Source organism: Clytia hemisphaerica, unplaced genomic scaffold (genome assembly GCF_902728285.1).
Source record: "Clytia hemisphaerica strain Z4C2 unplaced genomic scaffold, Clytia hemisphaerica genome assembly, whole genome shotgun sequence".
Lineage (NCBI taxonomy): Eukaryota > Metazoa > Cnidaria > Hydrozoa > Leptothecata > Clytiidae > Clytia > Clytia hemisphaerica.
The window spans coordinates 241,940-266,795 of record NW_027104522.1 but is presented as its reverse complement, the minus strand read 5'-3'; the positions used below and the strand labels follow the sequence as shown (position 1 = coordinate 266,795).

General features: G+C 36.8%; 3 protein-coding genes across 3 annotated transcripts in view; 2 read left to right on the top strand and 1 right to left on the bottom strand.

Annotated features, from left to right (window-relative positions):
* The first annotated feature begins 1,802 nt into the window (after window positions 1-1,802).
* On the top strand, window positions 1,803-8,367 carry LOC136821961 (TNF receptor-associated factor 5-like). The gene is made up of 9 exons (XM_067078180.1): window positions 1,803-1,849; window positions 3,468-3,513; window positions 3,778-4,106; window positions 4,958-5,003; window positions 5,786-5,893; window positions 6,738-6,899; window positions 7,306-7,386; window positions 7,577-7,654; window positions 8,070-8,367. The coding sequence occupies exons 3-9, from the start codon at window positions 3,826-3,828 to the stop codon at window positions 8,295-8,297; spliced, it is 984 nt and encodes a 327-aa protein (XP_066934281.1). The 5' UTR covers window positions 1,803-1,849; window positions 3,468-3,513; window positions 3,778-3,825; the 3' UTR covers window positions 8,298-8,367.
* Window positions 8,368-10,543: 2,176 nt separating this feature from the next.
* Window positions 10,544-24,856, bottom strand: part of LOC136821959 (centrobin-like) — a 52,667-nt gene continuing 38,354 nt past the window's right edge. Inside the window, exons 22-26 of the mRNA XM_067078179.1 lie at window positions 14,128-14,194; window positions 13,129-13,280; window positions 12,188-12,306; window positions 11,503-11,635; window positions 10,544-10,724 (exon numbers count right to left, since the gene is read on the bottom strand). Coding sequence (XP_066934280.1) covers window positions 10,623-10,724; window positions 11,503-11,635; window positions 12,188-12,306; window positions 13,129-13,280; window positions 14,128-14,194 — 573 coding nt within the window. The 3' untranslated portion in view covers window positions 10,544-10,622. The remainder of the gene's footprint in view (window positions 10,725-11,502; window positions 11,636-12,187; window positions 12,307-13,128; window positions 13,281-14,127; window positions 14,195-24,856) is intronic.
* LOC136821968 (RING finger protein DG17-like) lies at window positions 20,770-24,358 on the top strand. The gene is made up of 6 exons (XM_067078185.1): window positions 20,770-20,809; window positions 21,432-21,539; window positions 23,016-23,177; window positions 23,481-23,558; window positions 23,920-23,997; window positions 24,113-24,358. Exons 2-6 carry the CDS (start codon window positions 21,459-21,461, stop codon window positions 24,356-24,358), a joined length of 645 nt encoding a protein of 214 aa, XP_066934286.1. The 5' UTR covers window positions 20,770-20,809; window positions 21,432-21,458.

Here is a 24,856-nt window from a genome sequence, read left to right as displayed (position 1 = left end):
ATATCCAAGCTCAAAATTTTAATCATGGACAAAAGGTTTGTAGACTTCTGCAATATTTGCAAAATACTTCAATATCGATCCAAAACAAGTTCCCAAGAGGTTCTGGGTGCTTTCCAAACCCATTCAAAGCTGTTCAAAGTCTTTGAAAGTCACCCACTGCAGTCTAACCACAAGGGCTTGATAAACTGGCTTACACCAGTATCAAAACGCTGATTTTTTGCTTGTGGTTGCCTCAAAAGCAATTCAAAAGCAATGCAACGACTTCGAAAGTGTTTTTTTTTAACTTCCCTCCTTTTTCAGACGCATTGAAGAGTCATTTTGCTCTATTTCTCACCATTTTTCACTGAAATTTCATTTGTCTACAACCTTTTGTCCATGATTGTTGGTTCACCTAGAAATCAGGTGAACCCCTGTTGACAGATTTTCCTTCATGAATCCCATGGCTGCAAATAAATATAGAAAGACAGACAGGAGATGAATTTGTCGGTAATTGGTCGGTCGTTAAAGTCTTTTGATTTCTTTTATGTAATAAATCAAAAGAAATTCTAGGCTCGCCCGATGAAATAGGACTTTTTAGTAGAACTCAAGTTTGCTCTGAACATTCTTACTATCAGCATCGAAGATTTCCAGCCTTCTAATATACGAGAATAAAATAAAATTTAGCTCCACGAAATAAGTTTGCGTTCAATTTTGTCATCCATTAAATTTTGTTTGAAAAGATATTTTCTCAAGCCAGAAAATGAAAAGTTCTTTATAAGCACACACAATTTCAGACCCAATTTGTAGACAAAAAGTCGCTGGAGAATTTTGGAGGTAAGTAATAAGCAATAGAGTTCACCTTGAAGAAAATGTTGATCGAAAAATCTTGTCATTTGATGAAGGATTGCAAAGTTTACAGGCCCTTTTTTAATCCAAATATTTTCTTACACCAATGTCAGAAACAATGAATCTCGTCCCATTTTATTTCCAACACTTAAGTTAGCCAATAAGATTTTACCTATCAACAAAAGAGCTCATTAAAAATGCACGATATATGAGATTATGAGCATGCATACCTCGTAATATTTTTAATCGTAAGGCGAGCATGGTTACAATAGCATACTTCTCCTGTTTTTTTATACCTCCATGGTGCAACCATGTCATTAAGAAAATTAAAACAAGATATCTAAGCAAGTATGAAAAGAAAACAACAAGAACATCTAAAAATTCCCATGTTTTGATCTTCCCACTTCTTCCCTACCATTATTGTTATTTTTATTTGGATGCGTGGTCAAACACGCAAGGGAGATAGTTAGGCATTCCATTGTTATTTGCTTCGAAGAAGAAAAATCAGGGAGATTTGCAAAGCAGCATACATGCCTTGCTGATCGCCCGCGCGATCCATCCAAATACTTAGGCGGACACTTCAAGTCGGCTCGCATAATTTCTTATACGCGCGCCACCATTCAGATCTCTGATTCGCTTGGACCCAACCAATCAGAATATCCGCATAATCATCCTCAGATCAGAATGCAGACGATCTAGGTAAACCAGACCGTAAACATAAGAAATATCAAAATCAAAAAAAGTTTACGGGCTGGATATCCAGGCTATGTGTTTGTACGAGTTCCAATCTCATCAACCTTTGCGTTTATCTCTTTTGAAACGTTAATCGCATCATTTAACAAAAGTTATATAACAACTTGCACGTATCTTTAATTGAGCTTTAATTGAAAAGTAATAATTATGAGGTATGCGTTGCGGGGCCCTATTGAAAGAAATTGATTAAGTTTACTTTTGTACTGTTTGTTGTTTTTAGTATTTGCTTCAGAGATTTGTTTGCAAAAGACGAGTCTTTTTGGTTGATAAGGTAAAATCATACGTTATAAGGTACCTTATCGGGGAAAACTTCGTCGGGGAAAAGTGACTGAATTTTAGCCAAGTGACGAATATTTTTCCCCGATAAGCTATGAATGATTATTAGTACCTAACACTTTGAGACGGTAAGATTTCTTGACTGCATTGCTATAAGAGTCTAGACGTGCCCAGTAAGACCTTAAGATCGGCCACCAAAAAATACTCCAAATATTATATGTGTGGGATTTTTAGTTCAGTGTAAACAGGCTAAAATAGACCTTTTGCTGGGCACGTTTTCTTATCATTGTTTTGATGTCAGAGTTTTTAATTATTCAACATGACATTGGCCTAAATAATCTTCGGCAGATTTTGTGCCCTACTGCAAAATTGTATTTACATATTCTTACAAAACCTAAAATCATATACACTGATTTTTATAAGAAACAGTAAATTTTTGTTCGGGCTTTTTCTTTATGTCTTGGCACTTTAAGCCTCAAACTGTTGTTTATCCTGTTTTAATTTTGAAGGCTAAATTATAATGTTTCAACTCGATTTTTTACTAGTCGGTTACCCCCCAGGGGGGGGAGGGGACTTAGGAAAAATTGGGTACGGGACGTGCCGTTGGTCAGGGTTCCTTTTTTAGGCTCTGAAGATATCTGAAAGTCTGGCAGGGTCTTAGATTTACTAGTTTTCAAGATGTTTACAGTATCTGACGCAGATTTTTTTCCGTACATGGACGGGAGTATCATCAACGGTCGGGAGTATCTCATCTTTGTTGTTTGGTTTTATTGTTTGGAACTAGTAGTGATGTAGACCGACGGGGACTCCGCTGAGGTTCGAACAATGGACCCTACGTGGGACTCGAAATTTGCGAAAAAAGTGACCCTGAATGGGACTGAAATTCCAAAATTTTATACTTTTTCCCCAAATTTTCCAAAAAAAGGCACCCTACGGGGGACTGATTTTTCTATGTTGGTGTTTTTGTGACCCTACGTGGGACTCATGGAGGTTAAAAAAGATGGAATTTTACCCATAAAATAATAACATTACCCCCGTCTTTTTTGTCATTCTATAAGTATTTCCAGATTTAGTATTTACTGTGCGAGTGTGGCTCAACGGATAGCGCGCTGGGTTTCGGATCATAAACTCTTTCATTTGGTGGGTTCGAACCCCGGTCGGGTCGATATTTCAAGGTTTAAGAGAAGTTTAAGATACTCCCGCCTGTCGATGATACTCCCGACCGTCAAGATGAGATACTCCCGACCGTCGATGATACTCCCGACCGTCAAGATGAGATACTCCCGACCGTCGATGATACTCCTGACCGTCAAAATGAGATACTCCCGACCATCGATGATACTCCCGACCATCGATGATACTCCCGACCATCGATGATACTCCCGACCATCGATGATACTCCTGACCGTCAAAATGAGATACTCCCGACCATCGATGATACTCCCGACCATCGATGATACTCCCGACCATCGATGATACTCCCGACCATCGATGATACTCCCATCCATAAACGGAAAAAAAATTTGCGTATCTGAAAGGGTCGACTTTTGGTCATTTTTGACAATTTTCAGGGTGGAAATTAGAAAATTTTTCGATTTTTTTTATTCTGACAGGGTCCACTTTTCAAACTCCAGTGGCACGTTCCCGTCGGCTGTCAAGGTCAGGGCCCCCCCCTCGGGCCAGTTGCTAGTTTGACACTAAAATTGTTTAAAATCAGCATCCTTCTTATATTGTTTCTTTTTGGCAAATTTATTGCTCTTACCAAAAAGTGTACTTATCATTCTACTTTCTACTGCGTTTGTGAATCGTTTTCCATGCCATTTCATACAGTCTGTTCCAAGAAAAGCCGACCAGAATCTATTAAAGCTTATTAAAAATCTTTTGTCTTCAATAAATTACTTTTTATTTTATTACGTTCAATAGATTCTGGATTGCCCATACAAATTTAATTTGATTGCACAGAGGATTGATATGGAGAGATATAATAATATACATACAGACATACTACATGGCATTAATTTCGATTATCCGCTCGGAAACCTTTTTCCAACAGAGTTGGAACTAGAAACAGAGTTGGAGCCAGAGCGTGGTTATGATTTCAACCTTGTCAATGAAGGGCAGAATGTATCTGGCTTAAAATGCACGATTTGTCATTTATTTTTGCGTGAAACACACTCAACACCGTGTCACCACGCTTTTTGCCGTGGATGTCTCATGAAATGGAATCAACAACAGTCCAGTAATGCAAGGGGGTAGACAACATTATTCACCCGTATTCCAGTCTTATCACATAGAGAAAGTGTCTACTTCGCGTCGTAGGGGTGGCACAGTCACTTTCGGTCGGGGTTGTGGATGGTGAAATTTTTCGTTTTTTTTTAATGTTGCGATGTAGGCACTTTCTCCCTCCTCTTATAGATACATGTTATAATCCAAGAAAAGATGGTTTATTGAAGCTAAGACACAAGTTTCACTTCAAATGTGCACAGCCCTTTATCCTAACAACCTCAAAAATGTTTTAACGTGTCGCCTAAATCAAACACTGACACCACCCTAATTTTCTGACTTGAAAACAATGGAATTTAAATCCCTAACCAAAAAAATATGGAGTTGCGGTTCGTTATTTTTTCCCAAAATGTTTGAAATTCTACCGGATCTGTGAGAAGGGGGTCTTTCTAGAGGAGACTCATAATTGTTGATCCAAAATCAGAATGAATGCGAATGTTTACTGGGTACAGAGGATTAAAATCTTTGACTCGACAAAAAGTGCTACCCGATCTACCTTAAGGGAACTAATTTTTGCAGGAACTAAATTTTGCGGTTTTTGCGGATTTAGGCCCAAACCGTACAATTAAGTTCCCGCAAATATTAAATATTAAATCTTGAACTGCGAACCGCAAAAATTAGTTCCCGCAAAAAACAGTTCCCTTCAGGTATCACAAAATTTCTTTCATTGTTGTTTTAGAGAGGGGGCGGGAAGAAAGTTTTAGATTTATCTGCGCAGTAAAAACAAATACTTTCCTATCTTGCAAAATATGAAAACATCATTTTAAGTGGCGGTAAAGGATTATTAACCTGACTAAGCTTTTTAATATTCGTCCCATAGCTTAAAAAGATGCCCAAGCTGCAACGAACATTACGACCCTAAAAAGGTATAAATTTATATAAATTTATGTAAATCTTGACTGTTTTTAAGTTAGTTTCGCAAATTTTATAGGATAAATGGTTTTATCACGGCTCTAATTGGCTCTAGCTTAAAATTTTGAAGGTTTAAAGACCGGTTTTAACCACAGATCTGTAAAGCCCGAAGGGCTAGATCTACGGCCTTTTTCGAAAAGTGAAGCAAGTTTTGGTAGGATTTCCTACCGAAGAAATCACGTGACAAAAAGCAATTTCACTGGTTTGAGAGATGTGAAATAGCGTTTGCCGCCTAATTTTTTTGATCTCGTGCTCCGAAAACAATTAAAATGCTAGATCCTATCCATCGGCACGAAATTTAAAAAGTCAAATTTTTGCTTCACTTTTTTTTGCTGGAGAAAGCTTAAAGTTGCCTATCTAGCCCTTCGGGCTTTACAGATATCTGTGGTTTTAACTTAAAATCGACACAATACATACACAATACACTGACTAAAAAGATAATTACAGCGTCATAAAAATCTGCTCTCCTATACAAAAATTCTACCCAAGAGGGGGTTGCAATGAAGGGAAATCTGCACATATCTTTAACCCCCCCCCCCGATGAATTGAATAGAGAATGGCCTGAAAGAGATGCACGAATCAAATGAAATAGGATAATTAGGACGCCCTTTAGTTTGTTTTATGCAAAAAAGGTTTTTCTTTTATCTGTAAATTTTACAAAGTTCCTCATTCGTTATCTCAAGAAAACTATCGATTATTGGCAAACAAAACGATAGCTTAGCGATTACTGTTTCAGATTTCCTTTAATGGAGTGGTTGATCGAATGGTGAAAAACGATATCGACGTCAAATGTCCACAACACGAGAAAGAATGTCAATGGCAAGGAAAAATCATTGACTATAAGGTAATAACTAATTCTACCAGCAAAACCCCATTAGTAATTCAGAATACTCTAGAAAAACTTTTTCTTTGATCTTGGGGATTGAGTAGTATCTCTTGTTTAGACGGTAATTTTTTGCTCAGATTTTCATGCTCTATCCGATGGTATCAATCATTTTTGTCGAATTCCGGAAAACTTGCAATGTGGGTAAACGAAATCTTCGGCCTTCTCGATAAATTTCAGATATCTGAATCTGATGTTATTTCGACAAATATTAAACATATCATAGGGTTATAACATAGTGTATATGTGATACTATTCCAAAATACATCAGAATTGTTGCTCGATTTTCTGTTTCACTGTTTTCACATGTACTTCAGTGTTTTCCTTTGTTTTTTTATGAATGGACCAACGAAATTCCCCTCCGGGGCTCCTACTCTTAGGTTCCAAATAAACGGAGGGGGGGGGTTCGAATAAAACGGGGGGGGGGGGTTGGAAAATTTTCTAGATTTTAATAACACGGGGGGGACCTAATTGCCGGGGGGGGGGGTTGGAAATTGTACTTCTGAAACCCAAAAATAAGGTAAAAATAGGCTAAAATCAGGCTATTTAGAGCAAAATAAGGGGCCTTCTCTTTGACAGATGAAAATATTCTTAGAGATTAATAACGGGGGGGGGGGGTCCTAATAGGTCCGGGGGGGTTGGAAAATTTTTCGAAAAATTAACAAGCGGGGGGGGGGGGCGTTTATTTGGAACCTAAGAGTAAGTAAGAAATAGCCCCATACTATGAGGGCGAAGTTAACTACAATACAAATATCAAGGTTCATTATGTCATTGAATACTTGCACTGAATATTTCCTTTTTTAAGGATCATGAGACAAAATGCGATTTTGTAATGGTACCGTGTAAAAATAAAGGATGCAACAAAAGTGTGGCTAGAATCAACATGGCTGATCACAAATCCATTTGTCATTATCAAATTGTTGAATGTGAATATTGTAGAAAAAAGACTACAAAACTCGAGTTTGGGGTAAGTTTAACTGTGACCAGTTCTTAACACTTTCCGAGCGCATAAAAGTTTTTTTTTTTCGCTACACTTTTCCCTAATAAAAACATAAGCGGGGTGATCAGGTTGCTTGAAATGAGGAGTTAAATTTTGGAAAAACTTGCCGTGTATCGGTCTTTGGTTAGCGAGGATCTGTGTCTCAGTTTCCCCCAGTATTCTGGGACAAGGACAAACCCAGCATTCTCTTCAAAAACAACCGTACGTTCGGCTCAAAATTAGGCGTTTTGAAATCGGACCCTTACATTGTAGAGAAAGTTCCTGAATTCCAAATTCCTTTCTTGATGCATAGAAAATATAGCATGTAACAGTCAAATACACGAATCCTATAAAATAATCTAACGGCATAGCATTTTCTGTATTATTCTTTTAGAATCATTTGTGTGGAGAATGTCCGTTAGTGAACGTCAAATGTCCAAATGAGGGATGCCAATCAGCACTTGTTCGACAAGAGGTAGAAATTAACTTCCCCTTTTCTTGCTACCGCAATTTCTTACTTGGCAGAAACTTTCGCGAAAAAGGGCAAAAATCGCGACAGTTTCTGCCCGCGAAAGTTTCTGTCCTTAACGTATAAGGTAAAATAATGATAATAAGAACATTGTTCCCTTGTTTAATTTTTCTTTCTGTTCTTTGATACTGTACAGATTCCCGAACATTTGGCTGAAGAATGTTTGTACGAAAAGATTGAATGTGAATATTTTGATGTTGGCTGCAACCAAAAAGTAAGTATGTTGTCGGTGGGAAGACAAGTGTGACAAATTCTTAAAGCTAAGATTCTTAGACTTCGGATTGGCCTAAATTACTCACTGTGTTTCTTTCAAGAATTTTGTTAAGGAAAGACTTGGAAAGATCTCGTCCCCATGGTATCTAAGCCCTATCTAAGTTACCATGGACGCAAGGTGATACAGAATAGTGTTGGTATTATCTGACGCGCGACCAGTAAGCATGAAAAATTCTATAATACGCAGAGGGAACGAGGTTGAGGAAATCCTATAGTCTGAATTGCAGACCTACACAAAACAGGAGCACAAATCTGTTAGTGGATGCCATAGTAGCCTAAGGAAAACCTTGGTTTTGAACGAGACATGCAACTCTTTCTAATTAACCATTTTTGCGTTTTATTCTTGAATTTATCAGGTTCAACGCAAAGACCTGGATAAGCATAACAAAATCAACCTAGCCAAACACCAGAAATTTATGCTTCATGATTACAAATTGATGAAAATGCAACTTGCTGAGGTCTGCCAATCTAACAAGCAGTTGAAAGATGACCTCAAAAAAGCCAACGAAAATATAGAAAGGCTGAACCCACGAAACCAGAACCAATTAAAACCATTATTGTGCGGAAAAAAGTATCGAGTTTGAACATGATTTTGAGTAGAAGGTTGTTGCGTGTGTTTAACAAAATGTAAGAAAATATATACCAACACAATAATTGTTTTTACAACAGTCATTATGATTAAAAAGAATGAACTTTCTTTACAATTTTCATGACGTTGAAGTTTTTTTAATAATTTAGTGAAACACACATTAAGAACTTTCTTTCTACAGGGTGTCCCTAATTAAAGTATCGAGTTTGAACATGCGATTGAGTAGAAGAGTTTGTGTGTGTTATCGCTAAAATATAAGAACGTTCTCCATCACACAGGCTTATTACAAAAGGTAGTTACAACGTATAAATTAATCGTAATGACTAAGAAAAAAGAGGGAGAGCTTAAAATACAATTTTGTGAACACGCACATAAAACTTTCTACTCAATCGCATGTTCAAACTCGATACTTTAATTAGGAACACCCTGTATAGGAGTGGTACGACTCGATAATTTTTTTCCGGACACCCTGTATTATCAAATAATGGAGCGTATCGAATTAGAGAGCATCAACTGTAAATTATGAAAACAAAGACGACATTTGTAATTTCTAGAATCGAACCTTTTAATTTTTTAAAGAGAGAAGCTGTTTTGATCCCTCGAGCCTTTTTATAATGCATATTCACGATTACTTATAATGTAAGTCAACTTCGGTATATACATAGACTAGGAGCATTTGACGAGGTTGGCAAACGATATCATCCACCAGGATGCATCCTCTCTTATTTTCCCCCTATTTTCTACTTTCCTATCTTCTATACTGATTTTCTGACTTTCTCTAGTGTTTCTAACTGTTTTCTAAGTATTTTTCTGAAATTTGCCCGTACCGGTGAAATAGGTCTCCGACCCCGGCTCGAACCACCAAATACAAGCAACCTTGGTTTACAAACCCAATGCCTAACCGCTAGCGCCAACGAGACACGGCAGAATTCTGTTATTCACTAATACTTATAGTGTGTAATTTACAGACCTTTATTAAGGAAACTCCCAACCCTACCAATGCCCCTACAAGGATCCCTACGGGATCCTAAGTTAGGTCACAGGGTACGGATGCCCCTAAGAAGGCCTTCGGCCTTATATTGTGACTCTCGAGCTCCAACCCTAACCCTAACTGATAATAACCGAACCCCCGTCTAGGTCCGTAGATTGAAAAATTTCACTTGCATCCTGGTGGATGATATCGTCTGCCAACCATTTGACGAGGTTGCCATTTTGAAAAAGAATGTTTAAAATCCAAATAACAAAAAAACTACTTGGAGTTGAAAGATATAATCAAAAATGAGAAACAAACATCAATAACAGATTTGCAATCCCTTTATTCTCAAATAAAAACATTGCTTCATACTGTTTTTATCTTCCAAAAACAACTAAAATCTGGCCTAACTAAAGCCAAAAGCACATTACCATATACTACCGGGCCACTTAATCGCGCCATTCAGTCTATCATAGAGCTTTAAGTGGACCCCGGGCTAGTATATACATAGAAGTCGAAAGACATACTAAACACATATTCTTCACACAAGATGAAATTTTCATTAAGAACAAGCAATTCACGAAGAAAATGATTTGGAAAACAATGACGTCATCATTTTTTTAGACAAAATCGCCTTTTCCAAATTTCTGCTGACATAAGTTGGAGTTCACCAAGCCCTGACATGGGGCAAAATTTCATAATCTTGATTTTTGATTGGTACTTTTCAAGAGATTCTAATTTTAAAACATTTCTGAGATTTACATCCTAATACATTTCTTCGACTAAACAATCTGGTCTAAAATCCCCCAGTCTTTTGCGCAAAATTTATGATATTTTTGGACATGTCACAAGAGTTTAATTTATCTCAGGCTAACTTCCCTGGCTCCATTGACTTCAAAGCCCCGAAGAGGCTAGGTTATAAACTCCTGGATCGGAAATAAAGCCACTTTCCAAACAAAAATTCCAAATACTTTTTCTTGCTTGAGAAAGGTTAAAGATTCATCTCTAGCCATTCAAACTCAATGCCTGGCTCGTGCCAAAAGGTGTCCTTAGTTAATTTATTCTACTCTCGTATCTTTAATAGACGAGGGTCTTGAATAAGCAGAATAAGGGAAGAAGTGTCAATTGAAATTTTCAAGTATTTATTGCCGAAAAGAATGTCGGATTATTAATCAGAATGTTCCGCGTGGAAAATTAAAGGAGGCGTCTACTAGAGACCAGAAAGTAATAAATGTTGGAATACCAAAAAGAAAAGACTGCGTCTGATGTAAAAATAAATCGAATTTAAATATATATTTTCAATAAAGATAATGTACAGAAATTTGTTTTGGCAATGATCGAAAAATATCATTTCCAGGCTGTATTTGTTGTTTTTGTCGATAAGCCTTTAGACTTGGTCATCTCGCGAGATGATTTGGTCGGTTTTTTCTTCATCAGCCTTGTTTGAACCTAGAAATATCATTTACGTCCATTTCTTTTCAATGCTGTTTCTAAGGCCTTTTCATAATTTGTTTTGAATGCAACGGCTGCCTCGTTTTGAAACCATTACCAAGGTGATTAAACCCCTTGAAAAGAGTGAACTTATAATGAACTCTTCTGGGAATCAATTACCATAGTGATATTTTGAAAACGAGGTAAGAGTTGCTCGTGACGTAATTTATGAAAAAGTCTAATATAGCGATCGCAATAGGGTCTTTGTATAAATTACTGCCTTCTTTTGAAACCATGCCAAGGTGAAGTAATTACCAAAGCAATATTTTAAAAACGAAGTAAGCATTGCCCGTGACGTAATTTATGAGAGAGTCTTTTTTATTTCAACTTGATCTAGAGAAGCAACCTTTAAGGGGATTGTGCTAAAAAGAGTGGATTTCGGACTACTTTAATGGGATAAATTTTTGTGGTTGAGCTCATCCGCGAAATTTTAAGATTTAGCGGGGACTCAATTTTCGCGGATGGCATTATCAGGAGACAATATTTTCATGATGTTGTGTCTTTTTACTGCTAAATTATACATACTGCCTGTTGAAATATGCATTATTAGCGCTTTTTGATGCCAGTTCACATTTAAAAAGTGATTATCTGACATTTTTAGAGTTTTTTTTTTTAAATTTTTTTTCGGATAAGACCTTTACAAATTTCCAAGGGGACTAAATTTCGTGGATGACACCCAACATTTATCCCATTAAAGTAAGCACCAATTTTAACATCTCAAAACAAAGAGACTTACGTTCGTCGTTTTACTTTCTGCTTTCTTCGTATTCGCATTTTGTTTCGGTCTACTGTTTGGTTGAGGATTGCTCGTCAAGGATTTGTTCGTTCTTGTTGAAATTGTTCTCTCGTCTGTAGAGTTGCCAAGCTCCCTGCAACCAGAATGTTAAATATTGTTTAAGAAGTATCATTAAAAAAGGGTTTAAAAGTATAGCATTGGGGAAAAGAATTTGTCTCGTCCGACAATTTTTTGGAAACAATCTAAAAACAAAAGTTTTTATCAAAAAGTTCACCTTAGACTAACAAATAGACGCTTTTTTTATAAGAATATCTTCTATAAGAATATCAGGGTGAAAAGTTGCCAAATCATAAGAATACCCTAAGAATACCCTCTAGGGTGAATTTCACAGAATTTGATAAGAATACAGTCATTTTGTATTTGGTTAACAGAAAAAACTGCTTCCTTTGTTAGAGATAAACTGAAGCTTTGAGGAAGCAATGTAATTTTAACCCAAATGCTCACTTAAAAGTCCAAAGCTCTCAAATTGTTCATTTCTCATGTTTGTAAAAAAGTCAAAACTAAATAAGTAAGAATACATTAAGAATATTTCACCCTCAATTTTGGCACTTTCTTAAGAGTACTTGACTCTCATCCAAAGTACACTATTCTTATAAAAAAAGCGTGTAAATAACAATAAACTTACTTGACCAGTAAATTTTTCAGCAAATGAACCAGTTGTACATCACCACTGCTTACGACACCATCTTTCATGTCATTAGTCGTTACCATAGCATCATCTTGCTCTGGTATTCGAGAATTTGTCTGAGGAGAATAAAAAAGTAGATTGTCTCATCCTTAAGGGTGATCTCTTGATGGTAAGTTCTTTTTAGCTAAAGCGTCTTCAATGTTATTTAAAAACTTGCTATCGAAATACCTTGGGTTTAGATTCTTGCAAAGATAGGTATGAGCCCTCCGAATGCATTCGGGATGGGTCCTACCCACGAAGGAGTAGGAATCACGGCGCTGACAGACACTGCAACTTGACAGACGCGAGCTGCCAAGCCACGGCGTATACCATGACACTCGAACGACACTGGGAGAGCGATGCTCACGCGAGGCCGAACCTTATGAGTGCCACGGCACGTCACAATGTCTGTCTAATCTATCCACACTCTTGTATCAGAGTAATGGTACCCAATTCCACTTACATGGCATGTGTTGACCCGGGCGAAGGTATTCACTTGCCAAGTAAATCGTAGAGACACGGTGGGTATCGACCTCGGGCCTCCTTGGCGGGAGTATAACATCTTACCATCGCAAGAGGAGTCGAAAGAACATGCACGTCGACAAAAAAATATAGTGATCAGGACAATGTCATAGAGTTACAGTTGTCTCTCGCTAATTCGAACTCGAACGGAGAATCTTATTTGTTTATGGAAAGTATGTTAAGAGGGTTTCTCCTTGACGGGGACTGGGAGTTTATACGGATTATAGAAAGATTCAAATACGCAAACAAGCGAGAGTCAACTGTACGAGCAGAAATAGTAAAACTCGTTCATTCATTCGAAAGTACATGCTAGTAGAAAAGTGAGTAGGACAATGACAAATATAGTTAACTCATTCATTTATTAACTCAAACTTTACCTCTTGCTTCGGTTGTCGAACAACTGATTTTTTGAACGCCTTATTCATCTTTATTGATTGTTTTTTGGGCGTGTTTTGAGACGAAGAGGGCGGTGGTTTTTCTTTTTGTAGGAGTTTGTCTACTTCTTGAGATATGGAGACCGGAACTCGTTCTGTTGAAGGAAGTAACATTATTCAAGCCTAACCAAAGGCCCGGAATGATACAGGGGATGTTCAAAAGGTGTGGACGGTACATTTATCTGGAACCTTTGAGTGTCGACGCGCAGGCAGGGCACAAAAACCATCAAAGGAAGACATTTTTTCAGATGGCCGAAAAAGACTTCTCAGAGAGAATTTGATTAGGCGGATAAATGATATTTTTTGCCTAAAAACGTTGGCAAAATCAGGCAAAACGGCAAAAAATATTTCAGCGCTGAAATAGCACAAAATTGGATGGGGACAACGCAAGAAATATCTTTGACAGATATCAATTGGAATTCTGAATAACGAAACCATACCTTTAGGGAACTGATTTTCGCGGAACTTATTTTCGCGGTGCTAGGGTAAATTAGCGTATTTTGCAAAACTAACTAACTTTTTTTGCCGAAATTTTTCATATTCCTAGGGGTCATTGAGGATCTTTAGTAAAAACTGCATTTCGCGGTGGACACCCAAAGACGCGAAAATTAGTTACTCTCGGGTACCTAATAGCCGTCCCCCCCCCCGCTAATTAATTTTTCGAAAATTTTCCACCCAGGACATTCTTATTCCAACCCCCCCCGCTTATTAATTTTTGGGAAAATGTTTTTGAAAGTTCCCTTTTTTGTCCTAATTCAGCTGTATTAGCCTCCTTTTCAAAAATTTTCCACCCAGGACATTTTTATTCCAACCCCCCCGCTTATTAAGTTTTGAGATTTTTTCCAACCCCCCCGCTTATTCCAACCCCCCCCGGCTATTAGGTACCCGAGAGTACTCTAAAATATAAGTTCCCACAAAAATTACATAGTTCCCTTAAGGTACCTTCATGTTGGACATCATCTTTGACAGGAATTTCATCCAACGGTTGGCCTGGTGATCGCTGTAATAACTGAAAGAGCAAAGGAAAGTAATAGCTTTAAAATTTCTACTATATATTGAAATACCTTAAGCAGTGGCGTGGTGGGAAAATTTCTCTTATGGGTGGCCAAGGCAAATATGGCGCCCTTTTTAAAGATTTTTTGTTTTTGGCGCCCCTCTCTATACTGCCAATAACAATGAAAATCTTTGAAAAAGTTGTTCACTCTCAGATCTCTGATTTTCTAGAAAATTCCAATATTCTTAGCCGATCTCAATCAGGTTTCCGAAACAAGTATTCAACTGATACAGCAGTTATTTGTGTGTCAGACTTTATATTAGAAGAGCTTGCGAAAGGGAAGTATGTTGGGGCTGTATTAGTAGATCTCAAGAAGGCCTTTGACACGGTAGATCATAAAATTCTTTTAAAGAAATTATTCTGCTATGGATTTAGGGACTCCTCATTCTCCTGGTTTGAATCTTATCTGTCAGACCGTCTTCAATGTACACTCCTAGGAGATACTTGCTCGGACATGATGAACGAATGCGCATACGGGGTTCCACAAGGATCGGTCCTCGGACCATTGTTATTTCTCCTTTACATAAACGATATTGGTCAAAGTATTCGACCTTCTGTGTTCCACCATCTTTACGCAGACGATACCATCATTGCTGTCAGTTCTGACTGCCCAGTGAGGCTTGGAAAAGATCTATCTGGCCAACTCTCTGAAGTCGGACATTGGTTCAGCCAAAATAAACTTACGGTAAACACGGGCAAAACCGAAGTCATATATTTTGGAAGAGCAAACAAACTGAAGGAATGCAAGAGGTTGGTCCCTATCCAATTTCAAGGCGACACTCTTGAATGCAAGGAGAAAGTGAAATATCTCGGTGTCATCTTTGATGAAAACCTAAACTGGGATGCCCAGGCCAATAGTGCTCGCCAGAAAGCCTATCTCAAACTAAACAAGATAAAAGGCATCTCTAGCTTTCTTGACGACCACACGAAAAAAATGCTTATAAATGCTCTTGTTATGCCACACATTACATATTGTTCCAATTCTTGGAGCACTATGTCAAAGGCAAATCACAACAAGTTTGATTCACTCCTGAACAACATCTCTAAAACCATGCCCATCAATAAGACATTTGATCGGATTGTCGAATACAATAAAACACTCATGATGTTCAAAGGGATGCGGAACATTGCGCCAAAATATTTGTGTGATCGGGTAAAGCCTGCTAGCGAGCGACATGAACGCCGCACTCGCTTTGCAAGAGAGAATAATGTCGTTGTCCCTCTTGCCAAAAACACCTTTTCTAGTCGAACGTTCATTACCTCAACCACACATCTGTGGAACAATCTACCTTTAGAGATGAAACAATGTCAATCCCTTTTATCGTTTAAAAACAAACTCAAAACTCGTATTTTCCATTAGAAATTTATTATTTATTATCTTAATCAGTTATCGTTCCATTTATTGTTCTGTTATGTTATACAAGTGGCCCCTGGGGGAGACAATGGCTCAGCTGCCTAAAAGCTGATTCATTATTCTATGGCCAGCCACTTAAAATATTAGTCATTATTATTATTATTATTATTATTACGGTCATTATGAACACAAAAAAAGGAGTGTGCGAGCGAAGCGAGCCAGAAAATTTTGAGTATTAAGTAAATCTTTCGATATGGGCGCCTGAAAAATCCTTCTTGGCGTCCCTTATTTTTGGGCACCCCTTCTCAAAAGGGCTCCGCTGGGGGGGGGGGGCTGAATTCCATTTTGTTTTGTGTAAAATAAACACTTTGTAAAACGAGATGTCGACTGTCACTAAATAAAAAATCTGACCCTACACGCTTTTTCTTTTATAAGATTGTACTCTATAAGAATATTCAAGATGAGATTGGCCAAAGATTTAAGAATACAGAAAACAATGGTGTTTCGCCATTCGATGATGGTGGTATTCTAAGCATATTCTTAATTTCTTGGCTCATTTTATTATGACTATTCTTATAAAAGAAAAAGCATATACTTCATTATCATAGAATTTGGTAACTGAAACTAAAATTGTCTTTTTTGGGGGTTTTTTAAACTGCAAGTTGCTAGCTTTCTCCCAGCAATGCTAAAGACTTCTACAAACAAATATGTAATATATTTGCTTGAAGTGTTATGTTAAACACAACCTAGGAATTCCTTAAGAGTATTTCAAGATGAATTTACTCAAAAAGTTAAAAGAATATCCATGACGAAATAGAAAAAAACATTCTTATAAAAAAAGCATGAGAGATCTAATTACTTTTGGAAAAATGCAAGCATCAACAAAACTACTTTCATTTTTAAAAAAAAGACAGGAACAAAGCTTTTTCGAATCATAAATGATGTTATCGTTGTAAAAAACTGTGCAATGTAACGCTTTTTTGATGTAGAAATTTTGTTTCGTCGAAGCATCAGGAAACAGGTAAAATAATATACTTTAATGGGATAAACTTTCGCGGGCATTAAATTTCGCGGTTGGGCCTATCCGCGAAATTCAAAAATTTCGCGGGGACTTAATTTCGCGGGTGGCACTATTGGGTGGTAATATTTTCACGATTTTGGGACTTTTACTGTCAAATCATGCATGGTGGTTGTTGAAATACACATTATTTGCGCTTCTTTGATGCAAGTAAACATCGAACTAGTATTTGTTTGACATATTTTGAGTTTTGTTTAGAAATATTTCGCGGATGAGGCACTTCCAAATTTCCATTTGGACTTAATTTCGCGGATTTTCGCGGATGACCCAAATCCGTGAAATCCGCGAAATTTTATCCCAGCGAAAGTTTATCCCATTAAAGTATTCAATTAACTAAATATTTAATAGACACCAATAGTCAGTTAGTCTTGTACATTGAAGGAAAAAGATAAAATTAGTTTTTCCTGGTCTTACAGCTTTTCTTCATCGAATATCCGTCAAGTTCGACAGACCATTTTGGATATTAGACGTGCGATAATAAGCAGATATTCAATGGGTAAAAATTGGTTATACATCACCGAGAGTGAATAAATCCAATAACCAACGAAAACCTATCGAATCGAATATATATTTTATTTTATTATATACCTGTAGGCAAAAACAGCCATTGAATAATAAGCAGATATTCGACAAGAAAAATCGGATATCGAAAATTATTCAGTCGAGCTTGATGATATTCGACGAAGCGAAGCTGAGTCGAATATCATTAAAGCGAGACTGAATAATTTCGATATCCGATTTTTCACGTTGAATATATGGTTTATCGTTCACCAATTAGCAGAAATGTATTTTACTTTTTGTCCCATTATAAAAGATAAAAACATTCGAACGTTCAATTATATGATGAAACACTCCCATAATCGAACGTTTGAATGTTTTTCTATTTTATTTAATGATTTTGTTAATTACTTTGAGTCATAAAATTTGTTCATGAAATTGACAATAGATTTATTTTAATGAATTTATTTGATCTAACAGCAAGAGAATCAAAATTTGAAAAAAAAAAATACCTTGGTATATCAGGAATTATTCAATGGCTGTTTTTGCCTGCAGGTATATAATAATAAGCAGATATTCGACAAGAAAAATCGGATATCGAAAATTATTCAGTCGAGCTTGTTGATATTCAACACATTATCACACATAATTCTACAGAATACGTAGATGGTGTAAATTTAAAATTTCTACAGATGTCTGTAGATTTACGGGTAGAATCATTATTCTACAAAATATGTAGATTCATATTTCTACAGACATCTGTAGAATTACGGCAAATAAGTAGATTGCTACACAACAGAGTCTATATTGTATACACCACAATGAGTAATTTAGCGCTGACAAGTAAGGGTGAAGAATACTGGGCGGAGTCACTTAACGGTCGGGGCTGTGGATGGCCTGATACCGGATAAATAGCGATCTAGACAGTTAGCCTAACTCGTCAGTTAGACTATTTACTCGTCACTACAAAAGTTCTTAGGTCAGGGGTTTGGAGCTCGAGTCTCGAGCACGCACAAAGTGAAATCGTTCTAGAATATCTACATAATTAGTTGAATTCTATATTCTACATTATATGTCGATATTAAAGAGTGCCGTAATTCTACAGACGTCCGTAGAATTAAGAAAATTTATACATCTACTTATTTTGATATTCAACGAAGCGAAGCTGAGTCGAATATCATTAAAGCGAGTTTAAAGTTTGTTTAAAGTCAACGAGGATTGATTTAATTCTATAACATAACTTTTTAATACGGGAGTTTCTAAACATCGACCAGAAATGGCGACCACGACCAGCGACCACGACCGGCGACCAGATAAATTTGGGTTATCGAGTTTTTCCTCTTTCTCCACCGTAGAGTCTCTCTTATGATCATTTATTTATGGGTTGAAGAGTAAAGCTCACCCCTGTCTCACATGTAGTGATTATAAAGCCACGTGCAAAACGTGTAGAGTAGCCATTTCAACGCTCTTGGAGCTTGAATATAGTGTCAATTTGTATCCTTTTGTATTTTCGGCATCAAATTGGTTAGTGGCAAAATTTGTGCTGGAATTTATTTAGGAAGCTTTATATTTGATCATCACATCATTATTTTGTCAAAATAAGTCATTTTGACAATGTAAGGACAATAGAATAATTGATGAGATTGATATCTCTAAAACTGGCCTTCCCATCTTTTTCCTACTGACAATTTCTATCTATTCATACTAAAGGCATCTCATTCGGTACAATTAAAATATTTGGTGTAATAAAGTTTACAGGCATCACACTTAATTACCCTATCAATATTTTTGTCAAAAAGTGTCACTTTGTCTAGAAAATGACTGGTAACGTCAAAAGTCACTTTTAGTATTCTCTAGCTATAGAGTAATTCTCAGCCACATGCTCAGTGATTCATTTGAAAGCATCATCAGGACTCGATTTGGACGTTCTCGACGGTGGAGAGAGCAGGTAAACTCGATAACCCAAATTTATCTGGTCGCCGGTCGTGGTCGCTGGTCGTGGTCGCCATTTCTGGTCGACGTTTAGAAACTCCCTTTTAATACATCACATAATATATTATATGCATGTTATATGAAAACAAAACACCAATTACATGTGCATTATACGTGTAACATATAAAATGAGTATTCTGTGTTATACACAGCGAATAATGCGTAAGCAAATGGCAAGAATTTGACCTTTCAAATCTAGTCGAGTCTCTATAACTCGAACCCGCGCGGGGTGGGAGCACAAATTTGTGCGAGATAGGGAAATCTCAGATTATTGAGTAAAGTCTAATGCAATGTTAACTGAAGGGAATAGAAAACTTGTTAGGGGTAAGGAGACATTCGAGTAACGAGATTCGAGTTAAGTACACTCTACTGTAGTCAAAGGTGGATACCTTCTCTTTTGAACAACAGTGAGCGATTTTTTAATATTACCTTGTATTTTACAGTACAACACTCGAACTAGCCGAATAATGCCGCTTTTTGGGGATAGCGGTACTCGAAGACACACTCAAAGGGCTAGAAGAAGAACAAGAAGTCCCTCGATAGAAGAGTATGAGCCAATCAAAGTAGAGTATGAACGTGGTTATGACTTTGACCTTGTCAATGAAGAACAGAAAGTATCAGATTTGGAATGCACGATCTGCCATTTACTTTTGCGTGACGCACACTCAACACCGTGTCATCACGCTTTTTGTCACGGATGTCTGGTGAAATGGAACAATGAACAACCAATTAGAAGAAGAATGTAAGCATAAAACACGATACACTCTTTTTTATATAAATATCTTCTATAAGAATATCAGGGTGAAAATTTGCCAAATCGTAAGAATACCCTAAGAATACCCTCTAGGGTGAATTTCAAAGAATTTGATAAGAATACAGTCATTTTGTATTTGGTTAACAGAAAAACTGCTTCCTTTGTTAGAGATAAAATTGAAACTTTGAGGAGGAAATGTGATTTTAACCCAAATGTTCACTCAAAAGTTCAAAACTCTCAAATTGATCATTTCTCATGTTTGTAAAACAGGCAAGTCTAAAAAAGTAAGAATATGTTAAGAATATTTCACCCTCAATTCTGGCAATTTCTTAAGAATACTTGACCCTCGCTCATCCAAAGTACACTATTCTTATAAAAAAGCGTGTATTCTTATACCAGCAGAAAGCTCGTTCTTTGTAAAAATCTAAGAGTAGCTTTATAAGATTTCCACAGAATGACTGGTAATCGTGGACCAAAATTGGGCCTAATTGAAGAGGTAAGTTTCGTAAGTTGAGATTTTTAGTGCCCCCTTTGTATAAAAAGTAAAACATATTTGTAGAAATAACGCGAGGGATGAAAATTTTGGGTATCTTCTCTCTGGTCAATCTTAAGAAGTTGTAAATTAATAATCAGAAGCGCCTTTCCGCATCCCTTGTTTTTCGCCCCATCCCCTTAAAAAAATTAAAACACGAAGAATCGGTCGCTGGGACTGGGACAACTGCCCGCTCTGCCGCCACGCTACTGCTTGTAAGAATAGAAGTCATTTATATTTGATGGCATTCCTCTCGCGAATATATTTTCAACAAACAAAAATGGTTATAAATTTTATTCCGATTGTTTCATTTCAGGTCGTCACGTTGTCCAAGTTGTAATGTACAATATGATCCTGATAAGGTGGGTTATATTACTTTAATTTATCATTCATAAAATTTGCGTATATAATTAAAGTTCTTTTTTTCATTGATCTTCATAACTAATTATTCTCAAAATACTCACTACCAAGAGAGCACGAAATTCTGAGCAAAAAAATGTATTACAACAACTCTCTGACTAAAACACACAAATAAATACAGCCGCTCGAAGTTCAAAAACATACCGACGTCAGTATGATCAAGACAAAATTTTACGTCAAATCACTGTACAGCTGACAGTTAGTTGGTCTTAAAGCAGCTGTATTTCTTTGTGTGTTTTAGACAGAGAGAGTTGATGTGATACAATATTTTGCTCAGAATTTTATGTTCTATCAGATGGTACCAATCATTTTCGTTTATTTTGACTTTTGATAATAAAGCTATTTTTCTACCCCTTATTTTCCCTTGCAGTTTTGCCTAAGGCGTCCCGAGCCTAATCCGCGTCCTCCCTCTCAAAATATCTTGTAATGTAATGTTCTTTGGAAAAGACTAAAAATGGCTAGGTCGTAGAAAGATGTCACGGAACCCCAGGCTTGGCCCCGTACTAATGGGCACAGACTTTTTAGGAAAAGATTTTTGATAAGCCAATAATAATTTTTTTATAGATTTCCTTTAATGGAGTGGTTGACAGGATGGTGAAAACAAGTATCGATGTCAAATGTCCACAAAACGAGAAAGGATGTCAATGGCAAGGAAAAATCATTGACTATAAGGTAATGGCTCGTCGTCACTCTGCAAAAATGATTTTTGAACATTTTTGTTTAGATTCGTGGTATTTATACGGAGACAACCAAAATAGCCCTGGTGTTTGCCACTAATCTTATTGTTTATGTTCAAAATTCATGGCAAACATCTTTTTTGGAGCTATCATATAAAATATTACATCATGAATATCACGAATAAGACTTGGTTAAAGTTTGCAGTGAGCCTTTTTTATACATTAGTGTGATCTTAAGTGGGGTCTACTGCTATTTACTGCCCGTTTCGAAAACAAGGACTTGATTATCATGACTGGTACAGCATTCAGACACGTCTTAGTACGGAAAAGACATTGAAGATCTTTTTTCAATTATTACATTGAACAACACGACATCTCCGCATCACACCTTCGTTGATTAAAGAAATTTCATGAACCGAGTGGTCGGGTGTTTTACTGTATACTGAGTAATTTATATATAATATAATTATATAAAGATATAAGAAACGGTGTATTTCTTCTCAATACTTTAAGTTTCTTGCTTACGCATTCATCAGTTGATTAGAATTACACGCTTTTTTTTTATAAGAATATCTTCTATAAGAATATCAGGGTGAAAATTGGCCAAATCGTAAGAATACCCTAAGAATACCCTCTAGGGTGAGTTTCACAGAATTTGATAAGCATGCAGTCATTTTGTATTTGGTTAACAGAAAAAAACTGCTTCCTTCGTTAGACTTGAATTGAAACTTTGAGGCAGAAATGTAATTTAGTTCCAAATATTCATTCAAAAGTCCAAATTGATCATTCTCATGTTTTTAAAAAAGTCAAGTTTAAAAAAGAAAGAATATGTTAAGAATATTTCACCCTCAATTTCGGCAAATTCCTAAGAATACTTGACCGTAATCCAAAGTACACTATTCTTATAAAATAAAAAGCGTGTACAGTAAAACCTCTAATTAACGGACACTCTAAAAGGCGGACACTCAATTAGCGGACCCTCTGATTAGCGGACAAAATTTGTCACACGAAATGGCCAAAACCCCTATTTTAGCTCTCCAATTAGCGGACATTGAATATCAAACGGGTCACAGACGTCCAAAATTTAAAAAAATTGTTTTAGATATTTTTATTTCAAGCACTTATTAGTCTTATTTTTCAAATTATTTCTACAAATTTCCAGTTTTCCCTTGACCCATTCAACGAATTTAGGTGGGCCAAAGAAAATCACTGGTATTTCAAGTCCGTACCCACCACCTCGATTTAACCTCTTGTCATTCACTCGAGCTCTTCTATGGCATAGTGTCTGCAGATAAGTACTTTAGACCCCAATTTTGTATTTTTGACACCCTGGGATGGCCTAATTTCAAAATTGGAGCTCCGAGATCAAAAGTTTCTAAAAGGCGGACACTTCTAATTAGCGGACACTAACCCCTTTCCCCGATGGTGTCCGCTAATTAGAGGTTCCACTGTATGTAATTTATTATTTTAGGATCACGAGGAAACATGTGATTACGAGATGATACCGTGCAAGAACAAAGGGTGCCAAGAAAATGTAGCCAGACTTAAAATGAATTACCACGAAGGAAATTGTGGATACCGAAGAGTTGAATGTGACTTTTGTTGTTTGGAGATGTCAGCTCGTGAAATCGAAGTTAGAATACCAATATTTCACGTTTTCCTTCATTTCCACCTAAACCCATATTCTTTTCCATTTATCATTTTTCTAAAATGTGAGCATGAGCTTATTTGTGTGGGTCGATACTGGAACTAACCCAACCCCATCAATGAGTTAGAACCGTCTACAATAAACCTGGGAGGGAGAAATCTTAATTGAACAGATTTCTGTCTACAAAAGGAAGAATAGCGACAATGTCAGTCTCTTCGGAAAAATGCCAACATCTTGACGCGTTTTTCGGACAACCGATATATCTTCTTTTTTTATCTGATTTTATAGAATCATCACAGAGAATGTCCTTTCATAAATGTGGAATGCCCCAATGATGAATGTCAACTCGAATATCTTCGACAAGAGGTAAAAATCGATTCCAATTTTATGCTACTTGAACTTGGTCTTACTTAGTTATAAGTAAAAAGAAGTATACTCATCTGGTGGCTGTCTATTTTCTTTTTTATTTGCGCTAGACCTAGGAGATCGAATGCTGAGGTGGAGCGTCACACCAACTCTCAGCTCCCAACCGCCTAGATCAGATTACCCTAGATTAAGCTAATCATTCGCTGAATCAGCGGTAACCGGGGATCGAACCCACAGCCCTTTGATTGTAAGGCAAAATGCTCTACCGACTGAGCTACCAGGTCACGATACTTCTAGATTGGATGAATGAATAAAAAAAATGATAGAAAGAAAAAAATACTTTTCTTTCTTTACTGTACAGATTCCCAAACATTTGGCTGAAGAATGTTTGTATGAAAAAATTGCATGTGAATATTCTGATGTCGGCTGCAACCAAAAGGTAAGTGCTTTATAGAGGTTTTATCCATGACGAGAGTTTTTTAGAGGGACGAGCGGGCGGCCGGGCGGAAAGACAAAGAAACAGAGAGACAAATATTATATATTAAATTTACCAGGTTCAACGCAAAGACATGGATGAGCATAACAAAATCAACCTTGCCAAACACCAGAAGTTGATGCTTCATGATTACAAATTGCTGAAAATGAAAGTCACCGAGGTCGAACGATCCAATAAAGAATTGAGAGACGAACTCAAAAAAGCCAATGACAAGAAACAGCAAAGTCAAAAACCAGATCTTAAAAATAAATTCAAATCGCTCTATGTTTCGGAATCTGAAGATTCCGATTCCGATTCCGATTGATTCCATTCAAGTCTTAAAATTGTTATTATAGTAGGAGGCCAAGCCTTGGGTCCCGTGACATCTTTTCTACGACCTAGCCAAGTCAAAATAAACGAAAATGATTGATACCATCTGATAGAGCATGAATTTCTGAGCAAAAAAATATACTACAACAACTCTCTGACTAAAACACACAAAGGAATACAGCCGCTTTAAGACCAATTAACTGTCAGCTCTACTGTGATTTGACGTCAAATCTTGTCTTGATCGTACTGACGTCGGTATGTTTTTGAACATCAATTAGGTAGAACATACTCAGACCTAAGTAACACAAACCAAATAGATCTTATCGGAGTTTTAGATTTTTCTAAAAAAGCGATGCATTGTGGGATTGCTTCTGGAGTATTACAATCGAAATCTCATAAGAATTCCTCTTAGGGAATTCTATTGTGATACTCCCGAAACAATCCCACAATGCATCACTTTTTTAGAAAAATCAAAAACTCCGATAAGATCTAT

Excerpts from the sequence above, each read along its gene's own strand:
- LOC136821961 (XM_067078180.1), top strand. The coding sequence starts at position 3,826 with ATGGAGAGATATAATAATATACATACAGACATACTACATGGCATTAAT. Across the intron at positions 6,900-7,305 it reads CTACAAAACTCGAGTTTGGG|AATCATTTGTGTGGAGAATG; the intron begins GTAAGTTTAACT and ends TTATTCTTTTAG. Across the intron at positions 7,387-7,576 it reads CAGCACTTGTTCGACAAGAG|ATTCCCGAACATTTGGCTGA; the intron begins GTAGAAATTAAC and ends GATACTGTACAG.
- LOC136821968 (XM_067078185.1), top strand. The coding sequence starts at position 21,459 with ATGGTGAAAACAAGTATCGATGTCAAATGTCCACAAAACGAGAAAGGA. Across the intron at positions 23,559-23,919 it reads TCGAATATCTTCGACAAGAG|ATTCCCAAACATTTGGCTGA; the intron begins GTAAAAATCGAT and ends TTTACTGTACAG. Across the intron at positions 23,998-24,112 it reads ATGTCGGCTGCAACCAAAAG|GTTCAACGCAAAGACATGGA; the intron begins GTAAGTGCTTTA and ends TAAATTTACCAG.